Raw genomic sequence first — 26,177 nt, forward strand, 5'->3', positions numbered from 1 at the left:
AGATCCATCAGAGAGTTGGGTCACAGAGCAAACTGCTGATCCAAACACTGGAGAGACAGACAGGCAGATACAGAGAATCATAATTTACCAGAGCAGTAAACTATGTGGGAACCAGTAGCAGGGTAGTAAAATCTAAACTGTAACTGATGAATTGCTAGAGACTTAGTGTAAATAAATCTGAAAGTTAAAAACTCCAGAGAGAACCAGTCATGAGGTGGCCCTCACACTTGCCTGAATTCTCCCTCCAGTAACTCTACCAGGTCCTCACTGTGAAGATCAAAGAAAAATCCCCTCATGCTTCCAGCAATGGGAAGGAAAAAGTAATAATTTTTTAACTATAGAATAGTTTGAACTAACAGAATACTCTGAATAAAATCAGAGTATTCTATTCTTCTTAACAAGGCCTGCCCTGCCCTCAAGAGAAACTATTTTACCCTAACCTATTGGGCTTTTATCAGACCTGAGGGAGGGAAATACCCAACTCCAGTCCCCTCTAGCTATCCTGCCCCACCTAAGGGGATGAAAAAAACAGACACATTTGTGAAGCTCCCAGCCCAGGAACTAGAAGACTCACTAAAAGACTGAGACCTACTCATAGAACTACAGAACATATCCCCTCTTCCAGCACATTACTAAAGGCCTATTTACTGCAGTCCCTTTTGCCCACTACATAATGTTCAGCTTTCAACAAAAAAATTACTAAAGGAAAAAAAGTTAGGCTTTTACTAACAAGGCTTACTAAAAGGAAAAAAAGGAAAAAAAGTTTGAAGAGACAGAGCAAGCATCAGAACCAGACTCAGATATGGCCAGAATGTTGGAATTACGAGATCAGGAACTTAAAACAACCATGATTAATATGCTAAGGACTCAAATGGAAAAAACAGGCAACATGCAAGAATACACGGATAATATAACCAGAAAGATTCTAAGAAAGAAACAAAAAGAAGTGCTGGAAATCAAAAACACTATAACAGAAATGAATGCCTTTAATGGACTCATTAGGAGACTGGACACAGCTGAGGAAAGAATCTCTGCATTTATAAAATGTCCACAGAAATTTCCAAACTAAACAAAGAGAAAAAAGATTGGGGGGGGGGGGAAGAGCACAATATCAAAGAACTGTGGGACAACTACAAAAGGTATATGATATGCATAATGGGAATCCCAGAAGGCAAAGAAAAAGAGAAAGAACTATTTGAAGCATATTCTAATCTGAAGAATATTCTAATAACTTAGAATTTTCCCAAATTAGTTTCAGATACCAAACCACCAGCTCTAAGCAGCTCAAACCAAATCTAAGCAGCTCAGAGAACAGCAAGCAGGAAAGGTGAAATACTTAAAAGAGTTGAAAGGGAAAAACCTGCCAATCTAGAATTCTGTAACCTGCAAAATTATCCTTCAAAAGTGAAGGGGAAATAAAGACTTTCTCAGAAAAACAAAAATTGAGGGGATTTATTGCCTATAGACCTGCTCTGCAAGAAACGAAGTTTTTCAGAGAGAAGGAAAATGATACGGGTAAGAAACTCAGATCTACATTTAAAAAAAAAAAGTATTAGAGAAGGAATGAACGAATGTCAAACAAAAAACTTTTTTCTTTTTCTTATTCTTTTTTAAAATTTTATTTATTTTTGGCTGCGCTGGGTCTTCATTGCTGCGTGCCGGCTTTCTCTAGCTGTGGTGAGCAGGGGCTACTCTTCGTTGCACTGCGGGGCTTCTCACTGCAGTGGCTTCTCTTGTTGAGGAGCACGGGCTCTAGGGCACGCAGGCTTCAGCAGTTGTGGCACATGGGCTCCCCAAAGGCAGCTAAATTACATGCCCAAAGGAAGGAATAAGAAAGAGAGACTGAAAGAGATTACAGTAAATGTTATTCCTAAAATGTCTCCAGTCAATGCAATGACCGTTCAGCAGAATGAGGCTCTCTGCTTGGGTCTTCTCCGCAACGGTCACACTATAGTCTTTCCTATGTTTCAGGCTCAGAACCTGCTTTATGAGACTTTGTCCTTTTCTAGAGAGTGCGGAAAAAAATGGCAATGGGCCCTAGAGAGCCAGGAGAGAAGCATTCATAGCACTCGGGGATGAAGCACTGAAGCTGATTCAAACGGAACGGAAGCTACTGAACCCCACTCAGGACCCTTGTACAGATATGTGTGTGATGTTGGACAACTATGGCAGCTGATCTCATCACTGGGAATTCCACTTCTGCAAACCCAAAATCATCATTCAACATGAGGGGAGGAGAAAAACCATGGAGAGAGGAGAAAAAGAACATCCACTGGTATTTGTCCTCCAAAATCAAAGTATCCTCCATATCCAAAGTAGATACAGGGGATTTACTCTGTATTTTGAGTTTGATTACGTAAGAGCTTTATTTGGGTCAGGTGAGGGGACAAAGTTGAATTACAACATTTTAACACTGTCAAATGAATATCAATTTACATCCCTTAGTAAAAGTGCAGTGCAAGACAAGACTAGCATGCTCTGCCCTCATATGTAATCCAGACATGGCACAAATACACAATATCTCTATAAATACAAGAGACTCTACTACTCTAGGTACTGGAAGAAAGTTAAGGTTCAGTCTATGCATCAGAAAGAGAAAAATTCTAAGTAAAGTTTACAAAAGAGATTTTAAAATTCCCAGTTAACTTTTTTAACTTTATAATTTTTCCCATTAATCTATTATAGTACATAATTTAAAGCAAAACTGAATCCTTTAGAAGTTTGTCATTTTTCAAGATGATTCTATGACTTCAAAACTTCCAGAAACTTTACACAGCTGGGGAAGAGCTGCCAACAAGAAGCATCATGGGGCAATGAATGTCAATAAGTCATCAAGAGTTATATCTGCATTGGGGAGGTGAGGGAAGGTCATTTCCAGCCCTAAAATATATAGCATACATACAGACTCTGGCTCTCACTGTTAAGTTGCATAAGAGAATATGAAAAAATCAGGATGATATGGTAAAGGGCACCTGCTAAAAGCCTGAATGACAAACTAAGGTGTTATATTTAACAAACAACAATATTTAGGGGCTACTCCTTTTAAGACAGTTACTCCTTAAAGGGGCGGGGGGATAGGCACCAGCCAATAAGAGAAAGATGTAAACGTTTTATTTAAAGATCAACTAGTAGGATGGAGAACATCAAGACTACCAACAGAATAGAGACTTCAGAATGCAGAGAAAAAAGAGGAAAAAAAAATTCTCCAGATTATCTGCTAGGATATCACATAAACATTTTCTATTATTAAAATGAAGAAAAGAGTATTTGACACTGAGGCCTGAAAACCTCCCCCCCTTAACCCAGCTGCCTAAAAATTAAGACTATGAGGTGAACTCCTTGACTACATCATTTTATTCTGGACTCTTTCCAAAAATAAAAAATAACTGGGGTACACATATTAAGGCGTCAGTTTGGTTTGGCTTGGTTGTTCTGTTTTTGTTTGGGCAGTTAACCTAGCTTAGTAACCTATGGTTACCTAAAAGCACTTAACAATAAAGTTGCTAAATTCAACTAGTTGTGTAATATATTCTACAAACACTTTTTATCAGCATATTTAAAAGCCAAAAGGATACCTAAAGTATCCTTTAGGAAATGCAAGAGTGTTTGATAAATACCTCCTATGGCTTCTCAAAAGCCAAGTTACAGGCTCACATAAGAGAAATCTCTCTTCAGCAACAATTATTGCTAACTCTCCAATTATGTAGTCTGTTTGGCCTCTAATTTATTTTGGCTCTGGGTTCTATCTGGGCTTTGAATTAAGAGAATATAAACATATCTACTTGATACTGAAGAATTAAATACATGTGGTTACAGCTCCGCTTTGCCAGAGTGTGCACATCTGCTATTCATCAAAAATTATGAAAACCATTGCCAGGCTGCTATATGCTGTTCACTAGTTTCCACACAAATGTAATTTTATTGCTGTATCTGGCATGATATCCATTTGCAACGCTTTCTGGAAAATAATTTTTAAATGGAGTAAAGGGTAGAAGATAGGCTTCATTTTAATTAGGAAGTAATTAAAGTAAGCAAAGAAAACAGTGAGTTTTCAAGACATCAAAATTTCTTATGCCAATAAAGTAAAAATATCTCAACTGTCAATCAGACTAGATATCAGCCATTTTACACAAATTTATTACAATCCCAAGCATATAATTTCTATGATTAGGTAAGGAAAAAATAATATATTTTCCAAAATATTTACAGACTCCTAATCTAGTATGTATACTTAATTTGAATCCAGCTTCCCCTAACAAAAATACTCAGAAATGGTCAGTTTCAATAAAGTTAAACAAAAGGGATACATTTTCACCCTTTACAAGATATATTACATTCAAAGGTGACTAATTAAGACAACATTTAGAATTGAGTCATAAATCTAACTGAACCAGATCTATACCAGGTCATAAACCACTTCATGATCCTTGAAGTTATTTATATAATCCTACCTATAATTAAAAGAAGTCATTAGTACACATATTAGTAAGTATGAATAATGCCCAACTATCATGCACATATATCCACAATAAGAAAAGGTAATATTTAAAAACATAAAAGTTAGAATTTCTATTTCTGGTAATTTGATAACAGCATAACCAGAAAACCCTCCTGTTACAAAACACCTAGAACACCTAGAACCACTGGTAAGTCTTTTTACTTGATTTATACATTGCTATGGTCCTCAAAATTCCTGTACTGAAATCCTCAAAAATGATAGTATTAGAATGTGAGGCCTCTGGGAGGTGCTTAGGCATAAGGGCAGAGCTGTCATGAATGGAATTAGTGCCTTATACAAGAGGCTCCAGAAAGACCCCTAGGCCCTTCCACCACATAAGGACACAGAAAGAAGGTGCATGAACCAGGAAGAGGGCCCCCACCAGAAGTGGACCAAGCTGGTGCCTTGATCTTGGACCTCCCAGCCTCCGGAACTGTACACCAGGGGTCCCCAACCCCTGGGCCACAGACCACTACCGGTCCACAGCCTTTCAGGAACCCGGCCACACAGCAGGAGGCGAGCGGCGGGGGAGTGAGCGAAGCTGCATCTGCTGCTCCCCATCACCCGCATTACCGCCTGAGCCATCCCCTCACCCCCCGTGGAAAAACTGTCTTCCAAGAAACCGGTCCCTGGTGCCAAAAAGGTTGGGGACCGCTGCTGACAAGCAATAAAATTTCTATCATTATAAACTACTCAGTCTGTGGCGTATTGTAATAGCAGCCCAAACAGACTGATACACATATATACACAAAATAAAAATACATAAACACTCCTTTAAATGTACAACTAAGGTATGAAAGTAGGGGAAATCTCTTAGAGAGCCAAAAATTAATAGGGAAATAAAAAGCAGCACACGCTTGATGCTACAGCCACCCTGCAGGTTATTCTCGTCTCAGAAACTGAGGAACTTCTGTTTCAGTGGCAAAGCAGGGAAAAAGACAAGGCCCTGACACACAAGAAGCACTGGGTTAGAAGATTTCTGCACAAAGCACAGACCCTTGGGGAACAAGGAAGTAAAAAAATCTGCCATTGGTAGAAGGAGGCAAAGAAATTTTCTGTCTTGGCCTAGGCTCTGAAAATGTGGGAAAAATCACCAAAGACTTTGTAATCACAAGATGCCCTCACATAGGTTTAGAGTTTGAATTTATTCTATCTACGTTGTACAGGAACTCCAAATTCCAAAAATTAAATAGAAAAAATGTTCTCTGCTTGAACACGGTGATAACATAGGTATATACACATGTCAAAACTGCACTGAAAATCTGTTCATTTTAGTACATGTAAGCTATACTTCAGTTTAAAAATAAAGCAGTCCCTGGAAACACCTCTAGGGTGCTTGGCAAAAACAAACCTCTCTGGAGTAATACGCGCGCCCCCCGCTGCTCCGCCAAGAAGCCACTCAGAATTCTCATAGACAACCCCTATGAAGATCAGCTCACAATTCAGAACTCTAAAACACCTAAGGAAACGGTTCACCTTAAGAATCAGCAAATATAGCAAAGAACAGAAGTGGATTTCTAAGAACTTCAGACAAGTGAACAATATGATAGACATTTATAAGTAATTTAAATGATTAAAACACATAAAAAATAAACTAAAATACATGGGACAAGACATCATAAAACAGTAACAGACATCCCTAACACAACAATACAAGAACTGATACTCAGTGGATGTTAAAACAATCAACAGATGAGGAACTGGATATTGGCATGGTACAAAAGGATCATCTCACAGATTGCATGAAGGATATAAGAGGAAAAGCTCAATATTATAATACGAATATTAACTTTCATCATCTGATTCTACTGAATATTAGCATCACTATAAGTAGGACAAAACATTTCTGATGTGATGAATACAAAGTACTCAATACTACCCATGAAGCATTTATGCCAAAACACTGAATTCGTTGCAAACAAAGCCTCCTATCATAAATTTTAATTTTACAAGAAATGTAAAGGAGGGCTTTCCTGGTGGCGCAGTGCTTAAGATTCTGCCTACCAACACAGGGGACACGGGTTCAAGCCCTGGTCCGGGAAGATTCCACATGCCGTGGAGCAACTAAGCCCGTGCGCCACAACTACTGAGCCTGCGCTCTAGAGCCCGTGAGCCACAACACCTAGAGCCCATGCTCCGCAACATGAGAAGCCACTGCAATGAGAAGCCCGTGCACCGCAACGAAAAGTAGCCCCTGCTCGCCACAACTAGAGAAAGCCCACGCACAGCAACAAAGACCCAACTCAGACAAAAATAAATAGATAGATAGATAGAAAGAAATGTAAAGGAATAAAAATAAGTCAAACATCCAAATAACTCTTAAAAAACCCAAAATCTATGGGCTTCCCTGGTGGCACAGTAGTTCAGAGTCTGCCTGCCGATGCAGGGGACGCGGGTTCGTGCCCCGGCCCAGAAGGATCCCACGTGCCGCGGAGCGGCCGGGCCCGTGAGCCATGGCCACTGGGCCTGCGCATCCAGAGCCTGTGCTCCACAACGGGAGAGGCCGCGACAGTGAGAGGCCTGCGTACCGCAAAAAAAACAAAACAAAACAAAACAAAACAAAATCTGGAACATTCTACAAGACGACTGTAGAATCATTTCAATAAGTCAAGAGACTGAGAGGAATAAAAAGATGGGGGGGACTGTTCTAGAGAAACTTAAAGAGACATAATCAAATACAACTTATGAACCTTGTTTTAAATCCTAATTCAAACACGCCAACTATAAAACAGCATTTCTGAGGCTATGAAAGATATCAGAATATGGAATAAGTAAACTATAATATTAAAGACTTGTGCATTTGGGGTGTGTGGAAGACAATGGTACTGCGGTTATGGAGAAAAATGTCTATTTTTCAGAGATGCAACATAAAGTGAGATGTCACTGTGTGATTTGCTTTAGAACACCTCAGCTAACAAAACAGCCTAAATTTCTGAACACAGGAGAGTAGCTGAATAAGCTATGCTGTATTTGCACAATGGAATACTAGGCAGTATCAAAAAAAAAGAATGAGGAAGAGCTCTATGAAATGATACGAAGTGACATTCAGGATATACTATTAAGTTAAAAAAGAAAGTGCAAAAAAAGTCTTTAGTATTTCTTTCATGTAAGAACAAAAGGGAATATAATAAGAAAATTTATATGTATCAGCTCATTTGCGCAAAAAAGAATTCCAAGAAGATAAAACCAGAAATAAATGATAATAAGATATCCTAGAGGACAAATGGGAACAAGTTGGAAAGAAAGTGAAAATGGGACCATGGTAGAAGGACAGGGAGGACGGACACTACTCTGAGTAAAGCTTTTCGTGTTATTTCTAACTCTTAGAAACATGGTAATTATTTCACATAACCCCAAAATAAATTGATAATTAAAATCAACCAGGATATTGGCGGGGGGGATTCAAAGTGGAACACAAACAGTAATAAATATATTACAAATGCCACACTGCATTGGGTGGGAAAGAAAAGAAAGTACCTAAATAAATTTGGAAAACAGTATTTTGACTCTACTGACAGTATTTTCATAGTAGTGTATTCTAGATAATAAACTTGTTTCTCACAAGAGTAGAGGTTAGCAATTCTGAAATTCTTGTATACTAGGATTGAGCAAATAAGAAAATACATTGTGGATAATGAGAACCAGGTTTCTCACTATCAAAGACTGGAAAAATAACCTACCAAACAAATGGTGTGGGGGAAGACGACTATAACACAATTCTGTAAGCAGTGGATTGGAATTGGAGCTATCAACACGAACCCTTTTTTTAAATATATAGATACAGATAGAAACACACAGAACTAGGTGTATGTATATACATACATGTATTTCTTAACTCTGTCCACTGAGAGGACTTAAAAGCAATGAAAATCCAGTATGAACACACCGAGCTTCCAGATCGTAATTTCTCAGTACCATTTTCCAATCAAAGGAGAACAGAGCCCCTTGGAGAAACGGTTGATTCTAAGGGTGAAGCAGAAGGACAAGTTGAATCTGGAACATCTTGTGCTATGCAGATAGTAAAAAAAAAAAAAGGGTTTAAAAAATAATGAGGGCCTGTCAAAAGGACACAGGAGCAAACTTGAAGGAACGCCCAATGGCAAAACCTGGGACAACCCTAAGCAAGAAATAAATGACACTAATGGATTATAACCTATAGAATAAATAAATGCCCAAGTCCATACTAATATAAATAATTGGATAAATGAATAAATAGTAAAGACAGGAAAGCTCTTCCTTAAGATGGAATTCTAACTGAGAATGCATGTAACAGGAACAATGGGACTAGAAATATCACCATTTGGCAAACACCACAGTAATAATTGTTGCAGGCAAAAACCATCAAAAAATGCTGAAAAGTACGATAAACAGGATAACTGCATAGCTTCAAATATTTATTACAAGGGGGGAAAAAGTAAATACAAATAAATAAATAAATAAATAAACCTAACAGACAACACCATAAGCAAGTGATCAAATGTTACATCGCCAGTATCTACATCATGCACCTGCTGATATGAAGCCCAGAGAAGAGCACAACACGACCTCTGCCATGCCAAAAATGTATAACCAATCACAAGAAAACATCAAACAAATCCTAAATGAGGGACATTCTACAAAATGGCCAGTAATCTTCAAAAAGTCACGGTTACAAAGACAAAGACTGGTTAAATGTCCAGATTAGAAAAGGCTAAGGAAATAACAACTAAATGCGACATGGGATCCTAGTCCACAAAAAGGATTCTAGGGGGAAAACTGGAGAAATTCAAATATGGTCTACAGTACTGTATCAACATTAATTTCCTGATCTAAGGTATAACTATTCTATGATTACATAAAATATAATATTAGGGGAAGCTAGGTAAAGGTTATACAAGAACTATACACTATTTTTGTAACTTTTTTATAAGTCTAATATTACTGATAACACTATTTTCTCTACTTTCATGTAGGCTGACATTTTCTCATAGTAAGTCTTTTAAATGAGGGGCACAAAGAACTTCTAGAAAAGCAAAATACAACTGCTGATATTAAAAAATCAACTGACTCAAACTGTAAAATTAGGCACAGCTGAAGAAAGAATTAATTATCTGGAAGGCATGTACAAAAACTAACCAGAAAGTGGCCTCAAGAGATAGACAGAAGATATGAAAGCAAGATTAAGAGGCAAGGAGCAGAAAATTACATGGTCCACATACATCAAACAGGAGATCCAGAGGCAACTAAAGAGAATGAAGGGTAAGTAAGAAAATAATGGATAATAATTTTCTAGAATTAATAAATAATAATGATTACATTCTAGAAACAAGAGTTCTAAGCAGGATAAATAAAAACATAGCCACATCTAGACACAAAGTGAACAAAGCTGCAAAATATCAAAAATTAAAGGATGGGGCTTCCTTGGTGGCACAGTGGTTAAGAATCCGCCTGCCAATGCAGGGGACGGACACGGGTTTGAGACCTGGTCCGGGAAGATCCCACATGCCGCAGAGCAACTAAGCCCGTGCACCACAACTACTGAGCTTGCACTCTAGAGCCCGTGAGCCACAACTACTGAGCGCGCATGCTACAGCTACTGAAGCCTGTGCGCCTAGAGCCTGTGCTCTGCAACAAGGGAAGTCACCGCAATGAGAAGCCCGCGCACCACAACAAAGAGTAGCCCCCACTCGCCGCAACTAGAGAAAGCCCACGCACAGCAAGGAAGACCCAATGCAGCCAAACATAAAATAAATAAAAAATTAATTAATTAATTTTTAAAAAATTGGGCTTTCCTGGTGGTGCAGTGGTTGGGAATCCGCCTGCCAGTGCAGGGGACATGGGTTCGGGCCCTGGTCCGGGAGGATCCCGCATGCCGCGGAGCGGCTGGGCCCATGCGCCACGATTGCTGGGCCTGCACTCTAGAGCCCGTGAGCCACGAGTGCTGAGGCCCGCCCGCCTGGAGTCCGTGCTCCCCAACAGGAGGAGCCACCGCAATGAGCCCGCTCACCTCAATGAAAGAAGGCCCACGTGTAGCAGCGAAGACCCAAACGCAGCCAAAAATAAATTAATTAAAAAAAAAAAAATTAAGAGATGTTTAGGGACTCCCCTGGTGGTCCAGCGGTAAAGAATCCACCTTCCAATAAAGGGGACATGGGTTCGATTCCTGGTCAGGGAACTAATATCCCACATGCTGCGGGGCAACTAAGCCTGTGCGCCACAACTACACAGCCCACACGCCCTGGAGCCCACGTGCCACAACTTGAGAGAGAAAACCCACACGCCACAACTAGAGAGGAGCCTGGGCGCCGCAACTAGAAAGACGTCCAAGCAGACTGTGCGCCATAACGAAAAGGATCCGGCTTGCCTCAACAAAGATCCCATGCGCCACAGCTAAGACCCGACACAGCCAAAAAAAAATAAATAAATAAGGCAAATAAATATAATATTTTTTTTAATTAAGGGATGTTTAAGGGCTGCTTTTAAGCAACCAGAAAAAAAATAATAAATTACTTGCCAAGCAACAATTATTAGAAACAGCAGACTTCTCACAGCAACAATTAAAGTCATAATACCCTCGAAGTACTGAGTGCAAGTAACTATCACAAAGAATTCTATATCAAATAATTATCATTCCAAGAATGAGGACAAAATAAATACATTTTCGACACAGATCAAGAGTTTATCATCAACAGACCTCTGCTGAAAGGAATATTAAAGAACATACTGCAAGCAGAAGGAAGCTGAACACAAATGGATTAAGTGGGATGCAAAAAAATATAGTAAAATAAGAAATTAGTACAGTGAGTAAATCTAAAAACAGAGAATTTATAAAAATCCTCCTTTAAATAAAGCTACCATGTTGCATTTTTAAAGTAATTAAATGTGCAAAAAAACATGGCTTCAGCAAGATACCTTTCGTGATGAAAAAAGCACTGAACGTGGAACTGGAAAATCTCAAACAAGAATCTGACTTTCTCTTATTGTAGCCAAAGGCCTAAGTTTCTTCAGCCAAAAAGTGAAGGCATTTAGCTAGAAGTTCCTTAAAATTCCCTACCAGTCCCAGGATTTAATGGGCAGGAAACAGGCTTCCCCAATTGACCAGGACGCTTTTAAAAATGTAAGTTACTGAGAGTTCAGAGAAAGATATTTCATACTCAGAACCAGTGCTTCAGGATATGGAGCTTCATGGATAACTGGCTATCTGCTTCTGTGCAAAAACTATGGAAATGGATATGATCTTAGGAAAAGAATATAGAAAATGATGCATTTTAAGCTTAAAGAGTTAATAAAGAAAGGAAAAGGGTGGTCCAAGTGGTAGGAAAACCAACAGTATAAAAATGAGAAAGCCTTAAGAGAAAATTTCTAAAAGGAATATGGTATCAATATCAAATGCTGCAAAAAAATAAAATACTCAAGACAATCATTTTATTCCTACTTCACAAATTAGCTATCACAGACTCCTCCTTCCAAAATCTTAAAGGTTCAATGACAGAAATACCAGGAGCAATCAAACTAATTTGCTATAATTTCTAAAGAGCCAATCATACTGGAATACAGCAAGGGTATGTAAGATCTCCAAAATGCAGAGAACTCAGTTAAAGGTATCCTATTCTTTACTCACATAAAATTTCATTGTTCTCCTTGTTAAGGATAAATTAAAAGGTCAATGCTGCAAGCAAGGATAGCTTTTAGCAAAGAAAGCTATTAAGAGACTGGGCTAGGTCATACTGCAAATACTCCCTTTCAACATTCCTGCAATAAAAGTGGGCCTTGGAGATACAGAACATAAAAATATCAGACCACATAATCAAAACTCAATTTGAGATGTGATGTATATCACTAGATATAAAGAATTAAAAATTGGATGAGGGTTAAGATGTTTGTAAGAGGAAAGACCAACACTAACATTTAAGAATACATATAAATATACACACATTTATTTATTCTTTTTTTAATTGTTGAATTTTATTTTTTTTATTTTATTTTTTTATTTTTATTTTTATTTTATCTTATTGGTCATCACTTTTATACACATCAGTGTATACATGTCAATCCCAATCACCCAATTCATCACATTTATTTATTCTTAAAAAAAAAAAAGTTTTCACTTCCAAGGGCCTTGATTCCTATCCCAGAGGCTAGTAAAGCTACCTATTAACCAGATTTCCTGGATTAGTGGCTTTTCTTACATACTCTCTCAATTTTTAGGTAATCTCAAAAACACCTATCTCCAAACATATCTGAATACATATAGTCTGCCTAAAAGTAATGGGCCACATTTTCCATTCTTCATACAAAAAGAATCCTTCAACATTTTCAAATATTTTTCAGTTTACATCAAGTGGAACTAGAAAAGAGGTTTAAACTAGAGGTGAAACAACCCTAAAAAAGTGTGATGACATATGCAATAAGGGCAGTAGAAACAAAATTTTAAGAAGAATCTGTTCGGCAGAAACACAATTCTAAGTGTAACATACCTAAATTAGACTTGAATATGTAATTGTAAAATACGATTTTTAAAATTAGAGTACTTTCTTAGGGCTTCCCTGGTGGCACAGTGGTTCAGAATCTGCCTGCCAATGCAGGGGACACAGGTTTGAACCCTGGTCTGGGAAGGTCCCACATGCCACGGAGCAACTAAGCCACTGCGCCACAACTACTGAGTCTGCGTGCCACAACTACTGAAGCCCGCGCGCCTAGAGCCCGTGCTCCGCAACAAGAAAAGCCACCGCAATGAGAAGGCTGCGCACCAGAGCGAAGAGTAGTCCCCACTCGCCGCAACTAGAAGAAAGCCTGCGCACAGCAACACAGCCAAAAATAAAAATAAATTAAAAATTAGAGTACTTTCTTTAAATGTCTGACTTTTAAAACTTAAATAATGTCAAAATTGAAAGGAACTCATCATTCTACAGATGAGGAAATTGAGGTCCAAGAAAATGAAGTAACTTGCTTGGTAAATAACAGAGCAAGATGTGACATGAAACATGCTCCAGTGAGTGTATTTTTATAAAATATGATCTTGAAAACTTCAAATGAAAAGACTAAAAATCTTAATTATGTTTTAAGTTAACAACTGCAATCAAAGCCATAGTGATTTAGAATTCACAGGACCATACTAAAATTTACATTTGCTTAGAAAACAAATGTCCCTAACAAGGATAATTAATAGAATTATAAAAGAAAATATAAAGTCCAGCCACTCAAAAATATTTACTGAATACTTACTATGTGGCAGGAACTATTTTAGTCACCTGGGATATACCAGTATATTAAATACTTTTAAACATACTCAAGTCATGACAATTATACGTACATAATTGATAAGGAAATTATAAATCATTCTTTTTCCACTGAACTAGTTCGGCAAGCATTTTTAAAGCAGAACTTTTAGTGTTGTTAATATTATTCTTAACAATGATAAAAATGTACTTTTTAAAATACATATCACTCAAAGCTATTCAGTATGAATTCACTTCAGACTGAATCACTACAATTTAACTTTTTAAAATATCCAAAATGATGTGGAATAGGAACAGATCCTTAACAACCAAAAAACCCTTAGAACTGCTTTATTTGTACCTGAAACAGCAGGTCCTCAGCATCACTAAGATTAGTACAGTCACTGTGGATCAGATTAAGGAGCTCCCCCATTAGGAGCAGCCACATAGGAACCACCTCTCACTATAAAGGAAGGATACTGTTTTCTATAACTATGGTTGTTCATTTCTGGAACAATTTCCATACACACGTTTTCCTGCTCCTTATTCAGAATTCTACACTGCCAGTCACTCAAAAGAAAAAAAATCTCAGACTAACAGAGGCCAAATTTAGGGAGGGAAATAAAAATCTTCCTTCAGTCTAGGCTAAATGGACTGACTGCACAAAGAACTCCATACATCCAAAAGCACACAGATTTCTGCACCAGTTCCCAGGGTTCAAACAATACCAGTCATTCAACAGCTTTCCTTTTACATAAGCTGCTGTGAGAGAGCTCAGTCAGCTCTTCTGAACCTCATAACCCAGGATCCCGGAACTCTGATAAAGCCACCTTTTTCCTCAGCTCTGTTTTCATGTACTTTCTCTGGAAAGCAAACTTCATTTTTCCCCTAAAAAATAAATCTGAAAATCATCTCTTCTGTTTGATAAGTGATATACTCAATCCAAAATTACTACTCCATTAAAACTAAAAGCATTAACATAAAACCTAAGGTCAATACCGAAAAACTGTTTGATAAAATATATTTTTAAATGCATGAGTTTAAAATATAATTTTAAATACGCTTCATCATGCTAATTACCAAATGATGCCATTTGTCTGCATTCTGTTTGCTTCCAGTTGCACAATTTAAAAATTAGCCATCTGCCACAAAATAACTTTCAAAAAAGTAAAAGAAATTTTAAAAGAACTGTTAAAGGGGGGGAAAGTGAATTTACACACACAAACACACTCAACACTAACTACAGACATCAAAAATAATAGAAGACATTTCTTTGAGTGTTTGACCACACCCCCATTTAGGCCTCAGGAAAAATATACATATTCTTCACTGAACATCCCTTAGAAGCTTAAATAACAGTACTTCCTACCTTCAAAGCACATTATTATTGATTCTTCCAGTATCCTTTACCAGCTGAGTCTTTGGCAAATTCAAACTTTAAATATTAGTAAATATTCAAGCCACGGAAACGCTAATGTAAATACTTCTTAATCACATGGCAAACTTACTTCCTAAGACACTTATCAGACCTGCCACCCAGAAGTAAAACTCAGTTTTAGGGGACAAAATGAGAATGATTCATTTACTTATTAAATTATCAGCTCCTGAATAGTCAATAGTTGCCTATAAATTCATCTCCCTTGACTATGTACAATCACGTAATCATTATCCCTTATAGAAATAAGATGCTACTCCAGAATTGTGATAATCTAGCTATTTTATCCACCCATCCTCCTTAAGAGTTCTGTGGCCCTTGTAATTCCTTTAACACTCTTTCCCTCTCCACATACATACTACATAACGCAAATACACATGCTTTGAAAAAGGAAAAGTTCTCGCTCCTAAGTTTTCTCTCCTTAAATAAAATAGTAAATCCTTAAAGATATTCCCCCTCTCCCCCAGAAGAACACAAAAAGCAGAGCTCTGAACATACTAACCATTTAACAGATATCTGGGGAAATTTCCATCATCACCCTTAGAGTTATAAGATTGAATCTGTCAAAAATGGAAAAAAAAAAAAAGAACTTTTCATCAACGTATTACTCCCTAATAACCACTGAAAGCACCAAAACCCTGTGTGTTCTGTGAAGCAGTAACCTCAGAAACATTTCAACACTCCCTGAGACTTAACGAACTTGGCTGGCAAAACAGATTCCATTTCTCAAAAATACCTTGCAAGTTCTCAAGAAGCAAATTCTTCAATCAATACAGTTTACCACACATTCAACATCTGTGACCTCCTTGGGACACACAAACCTTTTTCCTACCACTAGAGTCAGTACGATATTTTCTGATGCTCTATTAAAAGACCATCTGACTTTAGCAGATACCTCTTAATGCCCCTCTAAAAAGACATTTTTTACATATTATATAAAGTATACATAATATGTGTTTTCTAGAACCTCTCACCCTAAAATTTCACTCACCATTGCCCATGTTATCTTTTATAGTCAGAAAAGGCTTTTCATTTTCCTATAACATTGTATCTTCTTTAACTTTTGTCACCAAAAAGGGTCTGATATCAAGAGAAAGGAGCATATATAAACCTTTCATTTTTCCCATATTTTAATTTATTACATAATATTAATCCACTGCCTTCTATAAATGAGTTTTAAAGCATTCCAATATACTTGAAAGTCAAAGAAAATGAAGTACTAAAAGAGTTATTCACAGGTTATTTATCTTTAGATTTTAAACAATTATTAGTAACTCATTTCAGGTTCATGTTTAGTTATCTATACCTAGCCATGACAGACTCTGGCATGACACTGTATTCAACAGATAAATAGCAAGGAATTGTATATGGCAGGACTGAAACACAGTAACAGAGAAGCACCTGAGGATACAGTTCACATTTTATAGTAAGATCTGCCCATAGCTTTAAGTTTCTCTTCTATTAGAAAATAAACTTGTGCACTTCCCTGGTGGTCCAGTGGTTAAGACTCCGCGCTTGCACTGCAGGGGGCGCGGGTTTGATCCCTGGTTGGGGAAGTTCCACATGCCACACCCGGTACAGCCAAAAAAAAAAAAAAGTAATAGGATACCATGGTATCCCTATACATTGTGTTGCCCAAATGAGAGACAGCTTTCTGAAAAATCAGTGGTTCTGTAGAGAATATCTGCACTAAATATATATATATAATAAAAACACAAATATTTAGGAAGAAAATAAACTCTTATGGCAAATACATGTCTAGCTAACTAAAAGTGAGTTATTTAACAACCTAATTTTTATTTTTCATTCAACACTGACATATTAAAAAAATCAGTTTAATATAAAAAACACTAGGCATTACAAAACAATTGTGTATATAATAAAAGGTACAAGACTCAGAAGATTTTTTATATAATCTTGAGCTATCAAATACTACTCATTTATCATTCCTCCTTCTCCGCCTTCTGATTATCCTCCCATAATTATAAAAAATAAATGCAGAAGAAAAACCAAGAACTATAAACATGGCTATCCCATAAGTGATACTAGAAACGCAAAACTATTTACAGACACACCTTACTTTCAGAACATGACCTAACTTCCCACATTCAAATCTACTTGACAAAGAAGCCCAAAGAATCTAAAACTGGGGTCTGATGTTTCTTTTCTCTTGGAGGTAAGGGGTGTCTATGCTAATGGAGAGAAAACAGCCAGGAGAAGGAGATACAATAACCTTTGTACATGATGCAAAACTTACCCACTTGAAGGATCTAAGGCAATAGCTCTAGGTTGATCCAACTCTTGCCAAAATAAAACTTTTCGTAAAGATCCATCTAAATTAGAAACTTCAATACGATTAGTTTCAGAATCTGTCCAGTACAATTTTTCTCCAAGCCAATCACATGCCAGCCCATCAGGGGACAATAATCCAGAAACAACAACATTCTGTACACTCTCAGTTTTGTTGAACTCTGTTCGTTTAATGGCTTCTTCGCTGACATCACTCCAGTATATCAAGCCATGACCAAACACAAAGTCCACCGCAGCTGCATCCTCCAAGCCTCCAACTACAATCGTAGCATTCTCTTTGCCATTTGCAGCATCAACCAATCGCAAGTCCCGTCTGTTTGCATAAAGCAACAAAGGGGCCGCTAGAACAAAAAAAGAAAAATATGTAAGTCAAAACAAAGGAAATGTCTTGGTTCCTATAAATTGAGTTTCAAATCAGTGTTAGTGAGCAAATACTATCAAAAATAAAGAGTAAATCAATGTATAGAAAACTGGCAAAATCTTTTCACAAAGCATTATTTTTGCACCATTTTAAATACAAAAGAGTTGCAAGAGGGGAAATTAATTGTACCAGGACAGTCTTTTCTTGTTAAAATATCTGTCAGATAAAATTTTTAAAAGCCTGGTCATTCCAAGAACTGGCAAGGATATGGAGCCAGTGGACCACTCATACTCTCCTGGGGGCCTGTGAAATGGTGCAGCATCTTTGGAAAGCAGTTTGGCAGTTTCTTAAAAGACTAGATATTTACTTCAGAGAAATAAAAGTATATGTCAATACAAAGACCTGTGCACGATGCTCACAGCAGCTTTTTTGTAATAACCCAAACTGGAACCAACCCAAATGTCATCAACAGACTAATGGATGAACAAACAGTGATATATGCATACAATAAAAAGTAATGGGGACCAAGACTGAACCAGAAAGAAATAGAAAACATGAACAGAGCAACACACGTAATGAAATTGAAACTGTGATTAAAAATCTTCCAACAAACAAAGGTCCAGGACCAGATGGTTTCACAGGTGAATTCTATCAAACATTTAGAGAAGAGCTAACACCCATCCTTCTCAAACTCTTCCAAAAAACTGCAGAGAAAGGAACACTCCCGAACTCATTCTATGAGGCCACCATCACCCTGATACCAAAACCAGACAAAGATACTACAAAAAAAGAAAATTACAGACCAATATCACTGATGAATATAGATGCAAAAGTCCTCAACAAAATACTAGCAAACAGAATCCAACAACACATTAAAAGGATCATACACCATGATCAAGTGGGATTTATCCCAGGGATGCAAGGATTCTTCAATATACGCAAATCAATGTGATACACCATATTAACAAACTGACGAATAAAAACCATCTGATCATCTCAATAGATGCAGAAAAAGCTTTTGACAAAATTCAACACCCATTTATGATAAAAACTCTCCAGAAAGTGGGCATAGAGGGAACCTACCTCAACATAATAAAGGCCATATACGACAAACCTACAGCAAACATCATTCTCAATAGTGAAAAACTTAAAGCGTTTCCTCTAAGATCAGGAACAAGACAAGGATAGCCACTCTCACCACTATTATTCAACATAGTTTTGGAAGTCCTAGGCTTGGCAATCAGAGAAGAAAAAGAAATAAAAGGAATACAAATTGGAAAAGAAGAAGTAAAACTGTCACTGTTTGCAGATGACATGATACTATACACAGAGAATCCTAAAGATGCCACCAGAAAACTACTAGAGCTAATCAATCAATTTGGTAAAGTTGCAGGATACAAAATTAACGCACAGAAATCTCCTGCATTCCTATACACTAATGATGAAAAATCTGAAAGAGAAATTTAGGAAACACTCCCATTTACCACTGCAACAAAAAGAATAAAATACCTAGGAATAAACCTACCTAGGGAGACAAAAGACCTGTATGCAGAAAATTATAAGACACTGATGAAAGAAATTAAAGTTGATACCAACAGATGGAGAGATATACCATGTTCTTGGATTGGAAGAATCAATATTGTGAAAATGACTATACTACCCAAAGCAATCTACAGATTCAATGCAATCCCTATCAAATTACCAATGGCATTTTTTATGGAACTAGAAAAAAAAATCTTAAAATTTGTATGGAGACACAAAAGCAGAATAGCCAAAGTGGTCTTGAGGGAAAAAAACAGAACTGGAGGAATCAGACTCCCTGACTTTGGACTATACTACAAAGCTACAGTAATCAAGACAATATGGTACTGGCACAAAAACTGAAACATAGATCAATGGAACAGGATAGAAAGCCCAGAGATAAACCCACGCACCTATGGTCAACTGATCTATGACAAAGGAGGCAAGCATATACAATGGAGCAAAGACAGCCTCTTCAATAAGTGGTGCTGGGAAAACTGGACAGCTACATGTAAAAGAATGAAATTAGGATGCTCCCTTACACCATACACAAAAATAAACGCAAAATGGATTAGAGACCTAAATGTAAGTCCAGACACTATAAAACTCTTAGAGGAAAACACAGGAAGAACACTCTTTGACATAAGTCACAGCAAGATCTTTTTTGATCCACCTCCTAGAGTAATGGAAATAAAAACAAAAATAAACAAATGGGACCTAATGAAACTTAAAAGCTTTTGCACAGCAAAGGAAACCATAAACAAGACAAAAAAAAAACCCCTCAGAATGAGAGAAAACATTTGCAAACGAATCAGCGGACAAAGGATTAATCTCCAAAATATATAAACAGCTCATGCAGCTCAATATTAGGAAACAAACAACCCAATCCAAAAATGGGCAGAAGACCTAAATAGACATTTCTCCAAAGAAGACATACAGATGGCCAAGAGGCACATGAAAAGCTGCTCAACATCACTAATTATTAGAGAAATGCAAATCAAAACTACAATGAGGTATCACCTCACACCAGTTAGAATGGCCATCATCGGAAAATCTACAAACAACAAATGCTGGAGAGGGTGTGGAGAAAAGGGAACCCTCTTGCACTGTTGGTGGGAATGTGAATTGATACAGCCACTTTGGAGAACAGTATGGAGGTTCCTTAAAAAACTAAAAATAGAATTACCATATGACCCAGCAATCCCGCTACTGGGCATATATCCAGAGAAAACCATAATTCAAAAAGACACATGCTCCCCAATGTTCACTGCAGCACTATTTACAATAATCATATCCTGGAAACAACCTAAATGCCCACTGACAGACGAATGGAGAAAGAAGATGTGGTACATATATACAATGGAATATTACTCAGCCATAAAAAGGAACGAAATCGGACCATTTGTAGAGATGTGGATGGATCTAGAGACTGTCATACAGAGTGAAGTAAGTCAGAAAGAGAAAAACAAATATCATATATTAACGCATATATGTGGATCCTAGATAAATGGTACAGATGAACCGGTTTGCAGGACAGAAACTGAAACATAGATGTAGAGAACAAACGTATGGACACTAAAGGGGGAAAGCGGCAGGAGGTGGTGGTGGTGGTGTGATTAATTGGGAGACTGGGATTGACATGTATACACTGATGTGTGTAAAATGCGTAACTAATAAAAATCTGTATAAAAAAATAATTTTTAGAAAAAAGTAATGGGGACGTCCCTGGTGGTGCAGTGGTTAAGAATCTGCCTGCCAATGCAGGGGACACAGCTTTGAGCCCTGATCCGGGGAAATCCCACATGCCGCGGAGCAACTAAGCCTGTGCACCACAACCACTGAGCCTGTGCTCTAGAGCCCACAAGCCACACCTACTGAGCCCGCATGCCACAACTACTGAAGCCCACGTGCCTAGAGCTTGTGCTCCACAACAAGAGAAGCCACCGCAATGAGAAGCCTGCGCACCACAACGAAGAGTAGCCCCTGCTCGCCGCAACTAGAGAAAGCCCGCACGCAGCAACGAAGACCCAACGCAGCCAAATTAAAGGAAAAAAAAAAAAAGTAATGAACTATTGGGAATTCCCTGGCAGTGCAGTGGTTAAGACTCCGCGCTTCCACTATAGGGGGCACGGATTCAATCCCCAGTCAGGAAACGTGCCACACGGCATGCCAAAAAAAAAAAGTAATGAACTATTTGTTTATGTAATTTGGGTGAATCTCAAAATAATTATGTAGAATAAAATAAGTCAGAAAAAGACTGTATATATTGCATACTCCATTTATATAAAATTTTAGAAAATTCAGATTAACCTATTGTAACAAAAAGCAGATCGGTGGTTGTCTGGAGGTGGGGAGAGAGGGTGGAAAAGAAGAGAAGGAGGGATGATAAAGGGGCATGAGGAAACTTTTGTAGGTGATGGCTATATCATACTGACTGTGATGATGGTTCCAGAAGTGCATAGATATGTCAAAACTTATTAAATTTTAAACTTTACATATGTGTAATTTCTTGAATTATCAATTATACCTTAATAAAACAGTCTGGCAGATATAGTTCTTAATACAACTATTTTTATTCTGTTTTATATCATTATTAGAATGATCTTTGAATAAGACCTAATACCAAAACTAAATATAAAGCCTATCCGAAAGAGATATTTAACTCTGAGAAAGCTGAAGCTGTTAGGACTGAAGTAGTATAAATGCTTTTTTTTTTTTTTACCCAAAATATGCGTTTTGGTTTTTTTAAAGCATTTATTGCAAGCTTCTCACATCTACTTTCCTGGTATCAACAGTAATTAAAGATCTAGAGCACCACTATCCAACAGAAATTTCTATGATGATAGAAGTGTTCTCTCCACTGTGCAGTACAACAGCCACTGGCCACATGTGGCTATGGAGCACTTAAAAGATGGCTAGTATGACTAAGAAAATAAATTTTTAATTTTATTTAATCTTAATTCATTTAAATTTAAGTAGACAAGTGGTCGTATGGATAGCACAGATCTAGAGGCTGAGATGAAGAACACAGACGAGGCAGCAAAAATAAGACCAGAGTTACAATGCAATAATCTACATGATCTTCTCTCACAATTACTTACTAAAGGTCTAAGACAGTCATCCAAAGCCAAGACCAAGTGCCCCTGAAAACTAACCACTCCCTCTTTAAGAAAGTAATTTAAAAAAAATTAAGGTGCTCAAAAACAGTAAAGAAAAAAGTGATGTTTAAGCCAGTTTATGGGTTGTGTCTGCCAAATGGAGTTATGAAGTCCACTATTTTCATCAGTAAGCACAACATGAACTCTTCTAACTAAGCTTAAGTCCAACTTTCTTAGTCAAAAACAGATGGGCAGACAGCTTTTTTAAAAAGTGACTAAGAGCCCTTTCTGCTTATTCTGCGTACCTACAGCTGCTATTGGCAAATTTCCCTCACAGATTCACTTTTAGCTCGTTTCAGGCCTTCATACATCACACTGATTTATCAGTCCACATAGTGTTCACTGCACTATCTTATACTGAGCCCCTCATAGTATGCGCCAATTATAAAAATCAGAAGGTCAATATTAGTTAAGGGTACAATGTTAAGTGCTGCACAAGGCTAAGAAATAGCCCAGAGCATTTACAATTTAAAATCCAAGAGTGATGATAATCTGATATTTATTGGGCACCCTTCTTTATGGCACTTTCCTTGGAAAACTACACCACATCTGTATATGGCATTAAGTACCAGCTAAATGTCTTTTATGGCTTTCAAGTCAAACATTAACATTTCTACTAAATATGTGGTCTACAAAATCCAAAGAACTTTTCTGGTCATTTAAGGCCTCACAAGCCTTAAGAGTACAAAAAAAAAGGGGGGGGGGGGGAGGTGTGAACAAGTTAATTTAAGTTAGCAGTAGTGGTTATAATTGAGGATTTCTAAAGGACTATACATAAACCTATACACACTATTAAAAAGAAATCCCAGGGCTTCCCTGGTGGCGCAGTGGTTGAGAGTCCGCCTGCCGATGCAGGGGACACGGGTTTGTGCCCCGGTCCGGGAAGATCCCACATGCCGTGGAGCTGCTGGGCCCGTGAGCCATGGCCGCTGAGCCTGCGCGTCAGGAGCCTGTGCTCCGCAATGGGAGAGGCCACAGCAGTGAGAGGCCCGCGAACCACAAAAAAAAAAAAAAAGAAAAGAAATCCCAGATTTCATCCTGTCCAACCACCCTTCTGATACTTCAATACTTTCTACAATATTGTCACCAATATCTACTTAGCAATATATTAAATGGGACATCTGAAAGGTATAATTTGATTTGTAATACTGTTTTAATCTACTAAAGAAATACACTGGATCCACACACACTTGCCCCTAGTTGTAGTGTATGTGCCATGCACTCAGTATCTTCCACTCCAAAGCACTTACCTTCAGACTTCCTAATACCCAGATAACCCAAATAACCACCATCATATCTCTTTAGTGAACCTTCACAGGTGCTTAGAAATCCTTATTTTCCTTTATTAACTTCCTACCAATCTTTCCCTAGTGCCTTTCTGAACTTTTTCTGCTTTCCTGAAGACAAATTCCATGCTTTGAATCCTTCATCCCAGATCATCTCACAAAGTAATCTCAGTGAAGCAGGAAGCAAGGTAAATGTCATACATCCCCAACATCTTAATTTAAACTTCTCAAAAATCTCTTTATATCCCACCCATCCTCCTCTATTTTGTCCTCAGTCTCAAATGACAAGTTGCCCTGCCTCCTTTCTTAGTCTATACCTATGTTTGCTAAGTGGGAGGGAAGATCTGAAACTAAAAGGCAGATGAAGCATGATCAGAGGAATAATAGTATAGTATGCAGAACATTCTACATAGGTGGGGATATGGTCAACATTTTTGAATGCTGCAGAGAAGAATAAGGACTGAGAAAAGGCCAGTTGGATTTGGTTATAAAGACTTGGAGAAAGCAGTTGCAGTTGTGTGATAGGTGGGAAGTTAGACTAAAGGAGTTAATAACTAATGGGTGGTTATATGAAGTGCATACCAATACTGTAAGGTTTTGTGATTAATACAATTATTCTCTTGGTGGCAGCAAGGTTAGCTTTATTAAAACAAAGCTTTTTGAGAGCAGAGACCTGGCAGGAGCCATTGGAGATTCAAGAAACAGGATAGTGAGATGGCCAACAAGAAGTTATATGTGTAGAACTGAAGCTTAGGCTGGAGATGATGACTTGAAAATTACCTGAATAGAGTTGCTGGTTAACCAGGTGAACTTGGATAATCTTCTCTTCTACACTCTCTTGCTTAGGGAACAACACAGAGTGTAGATGAGAAAATTATCTAAGTTGGCCGTCTCTTCCTGCCATAAAATTAAATTCATCACCTTTCCCCCAAAGAAAACTCTCAAGAGTCAATGGTACCACAATTTTCCTAATCCTACTGGTGTGCCATGGAGCCATCCTTGACACCCACCTTTTTCCCGCCATCTGCCAATCACTCACTGTCTTGTTGATTCTCCTTTAGCATGTCCTTAAATCTGCCTCTTCTTTTCCATTTTTTAGAACCACTATCCTACTCTAGACCTTCATAACCTCAGGTCTAAACTACCTCAATAGTAAACGATCTCAACACTCTCCCTTCCCTTTTCTACTTCTAATATTTCTACTTTATCCAACTCAAAAAGGTTTCTGATTTCCTGTGCCTAAAATTAAAAAGCCTCAATACCTCAGGCCTCCACCAGGTGCTTTCTACCTATGACTCTAACTTACCTTTTATAGTCTCTGCATCATACAAACTAGTTTTTAACACATCAACTGTGAGCACATCATACTCCACCACCACAGTGTATTCATTTTCCTGCACGCTCCATATTTCTCTAACCCTATCCAGCAAGCAAATCCTTCAAGGCCAGATTCAAACCTTATCTATTCCAAGAATCTTTCCAACTGCCTCAGCTTTTCTTCTTTGCACCCTTACAGTCTTCACCACCTATTTGGTATTAGCATTTTTTTTAGGTATATTTCCTTCTTCAACTAGGACCTCTGCCACTTGGGAACAGGAGCCATACCTTTCAAATAATTTGGGGGAAATCCCTAACAGTTCACTGTAGACGGTCACATAGAAAACATTTACTAATATTTAAAAGGAATTTTTTAGAACCTGATCTAAAAGCATACTTGTCATAAACCCTAAAGGATTTTACATTAAGTACTGGCCAAATGCACACAAATGCCCAACTTACACACTGACTTGGCCTGACCAGATTAGTCAGGCTTCTCTGCCCTGAACTCCGGCTAGCCCTAACCTTAAGCAAGCCAATCCAGAACATCCTCTCTCAAGGACTCATCTGAAGTACCAGCTGACCATACACACAAAAACCTCCTGTTAAAACTGCCCTGGTCATGTCATCTGCTAACCTCTACCCACTTTGTCCCACTTTCCCACAAATATCCTGCTGGCACTATTCATTTCTACATATAAGAGTAAAGTCCTTTTGGGTTTGATTCTGAGATACCTGCATACCTTGTGGTCATTCTCCTTACTGCAAAAGTCTTTGTGAATAAAGACTCGCCTTACCAAGCAGGAATTTATTTGTATTTGACATCTGTATAGTGAGTGACATGACTTGGATGGGTATTGACCTCACCTATGGACCCATGCCATCGCCACCTCAATAATGACACTTTGTGAGTCATTTAAACTCCTCTCCTGCTCAGAGACTCAGGGATCTTTCCTTGAGTTCAACTCTTTAAGCAGTGCTGCAGACATTTTGTCTGTTGCAACATGGCAAGAAGTTACCTTGATATTTTCCAGCAAAGAATTTTTTTCTTTGACTCTCTGAGTAGACAATCACACCCTAACTCTTGAGGGGGA

At 37.9% G+C, this 26,177-nt stretch overlaps 1 protein-coding gene across 3 annotated transcripts in view; it reads right to left on the bottom strand.

Annotated features, from left to right (window-relative positions):
- The window catches only part of LRP6 (LDL receptor related protein 6), a 173,075-nt gene that overhangs the window by 135,066 nt on the left and 11,832 nt on the right, over positions 1–26,177 (bottom strand). For all 3 annotated transcript variants that reach the window (XM_033408194.2, XM_033408195.2, XM_004281142.4), the window contains exon 2: positions 17,388–17,781. In XM_033408194.2, coding sequence (XP_033264085.1) covers positions 17,388–17,781 — 394 coding nt within the window. The remainder of the gene's footprint in view (positions 1–17,387; positions 17,782–26,177) is intronic.

This window comes from Orcinus orca, chromosome 11 (assembly GCF_937001465.1).
Source record: "Orcinus orca chromosome 11, mOrcOrc1.1, whole genome shotgun sequence".
In the NCBI taxonomy this organism is placed as follows: domain Eukaryota; kingdom Metazoa; phylum Chordata; class Mammalia; order Artiodactyla; family Delphinidae; genus Orcinus; species Orcinus orca.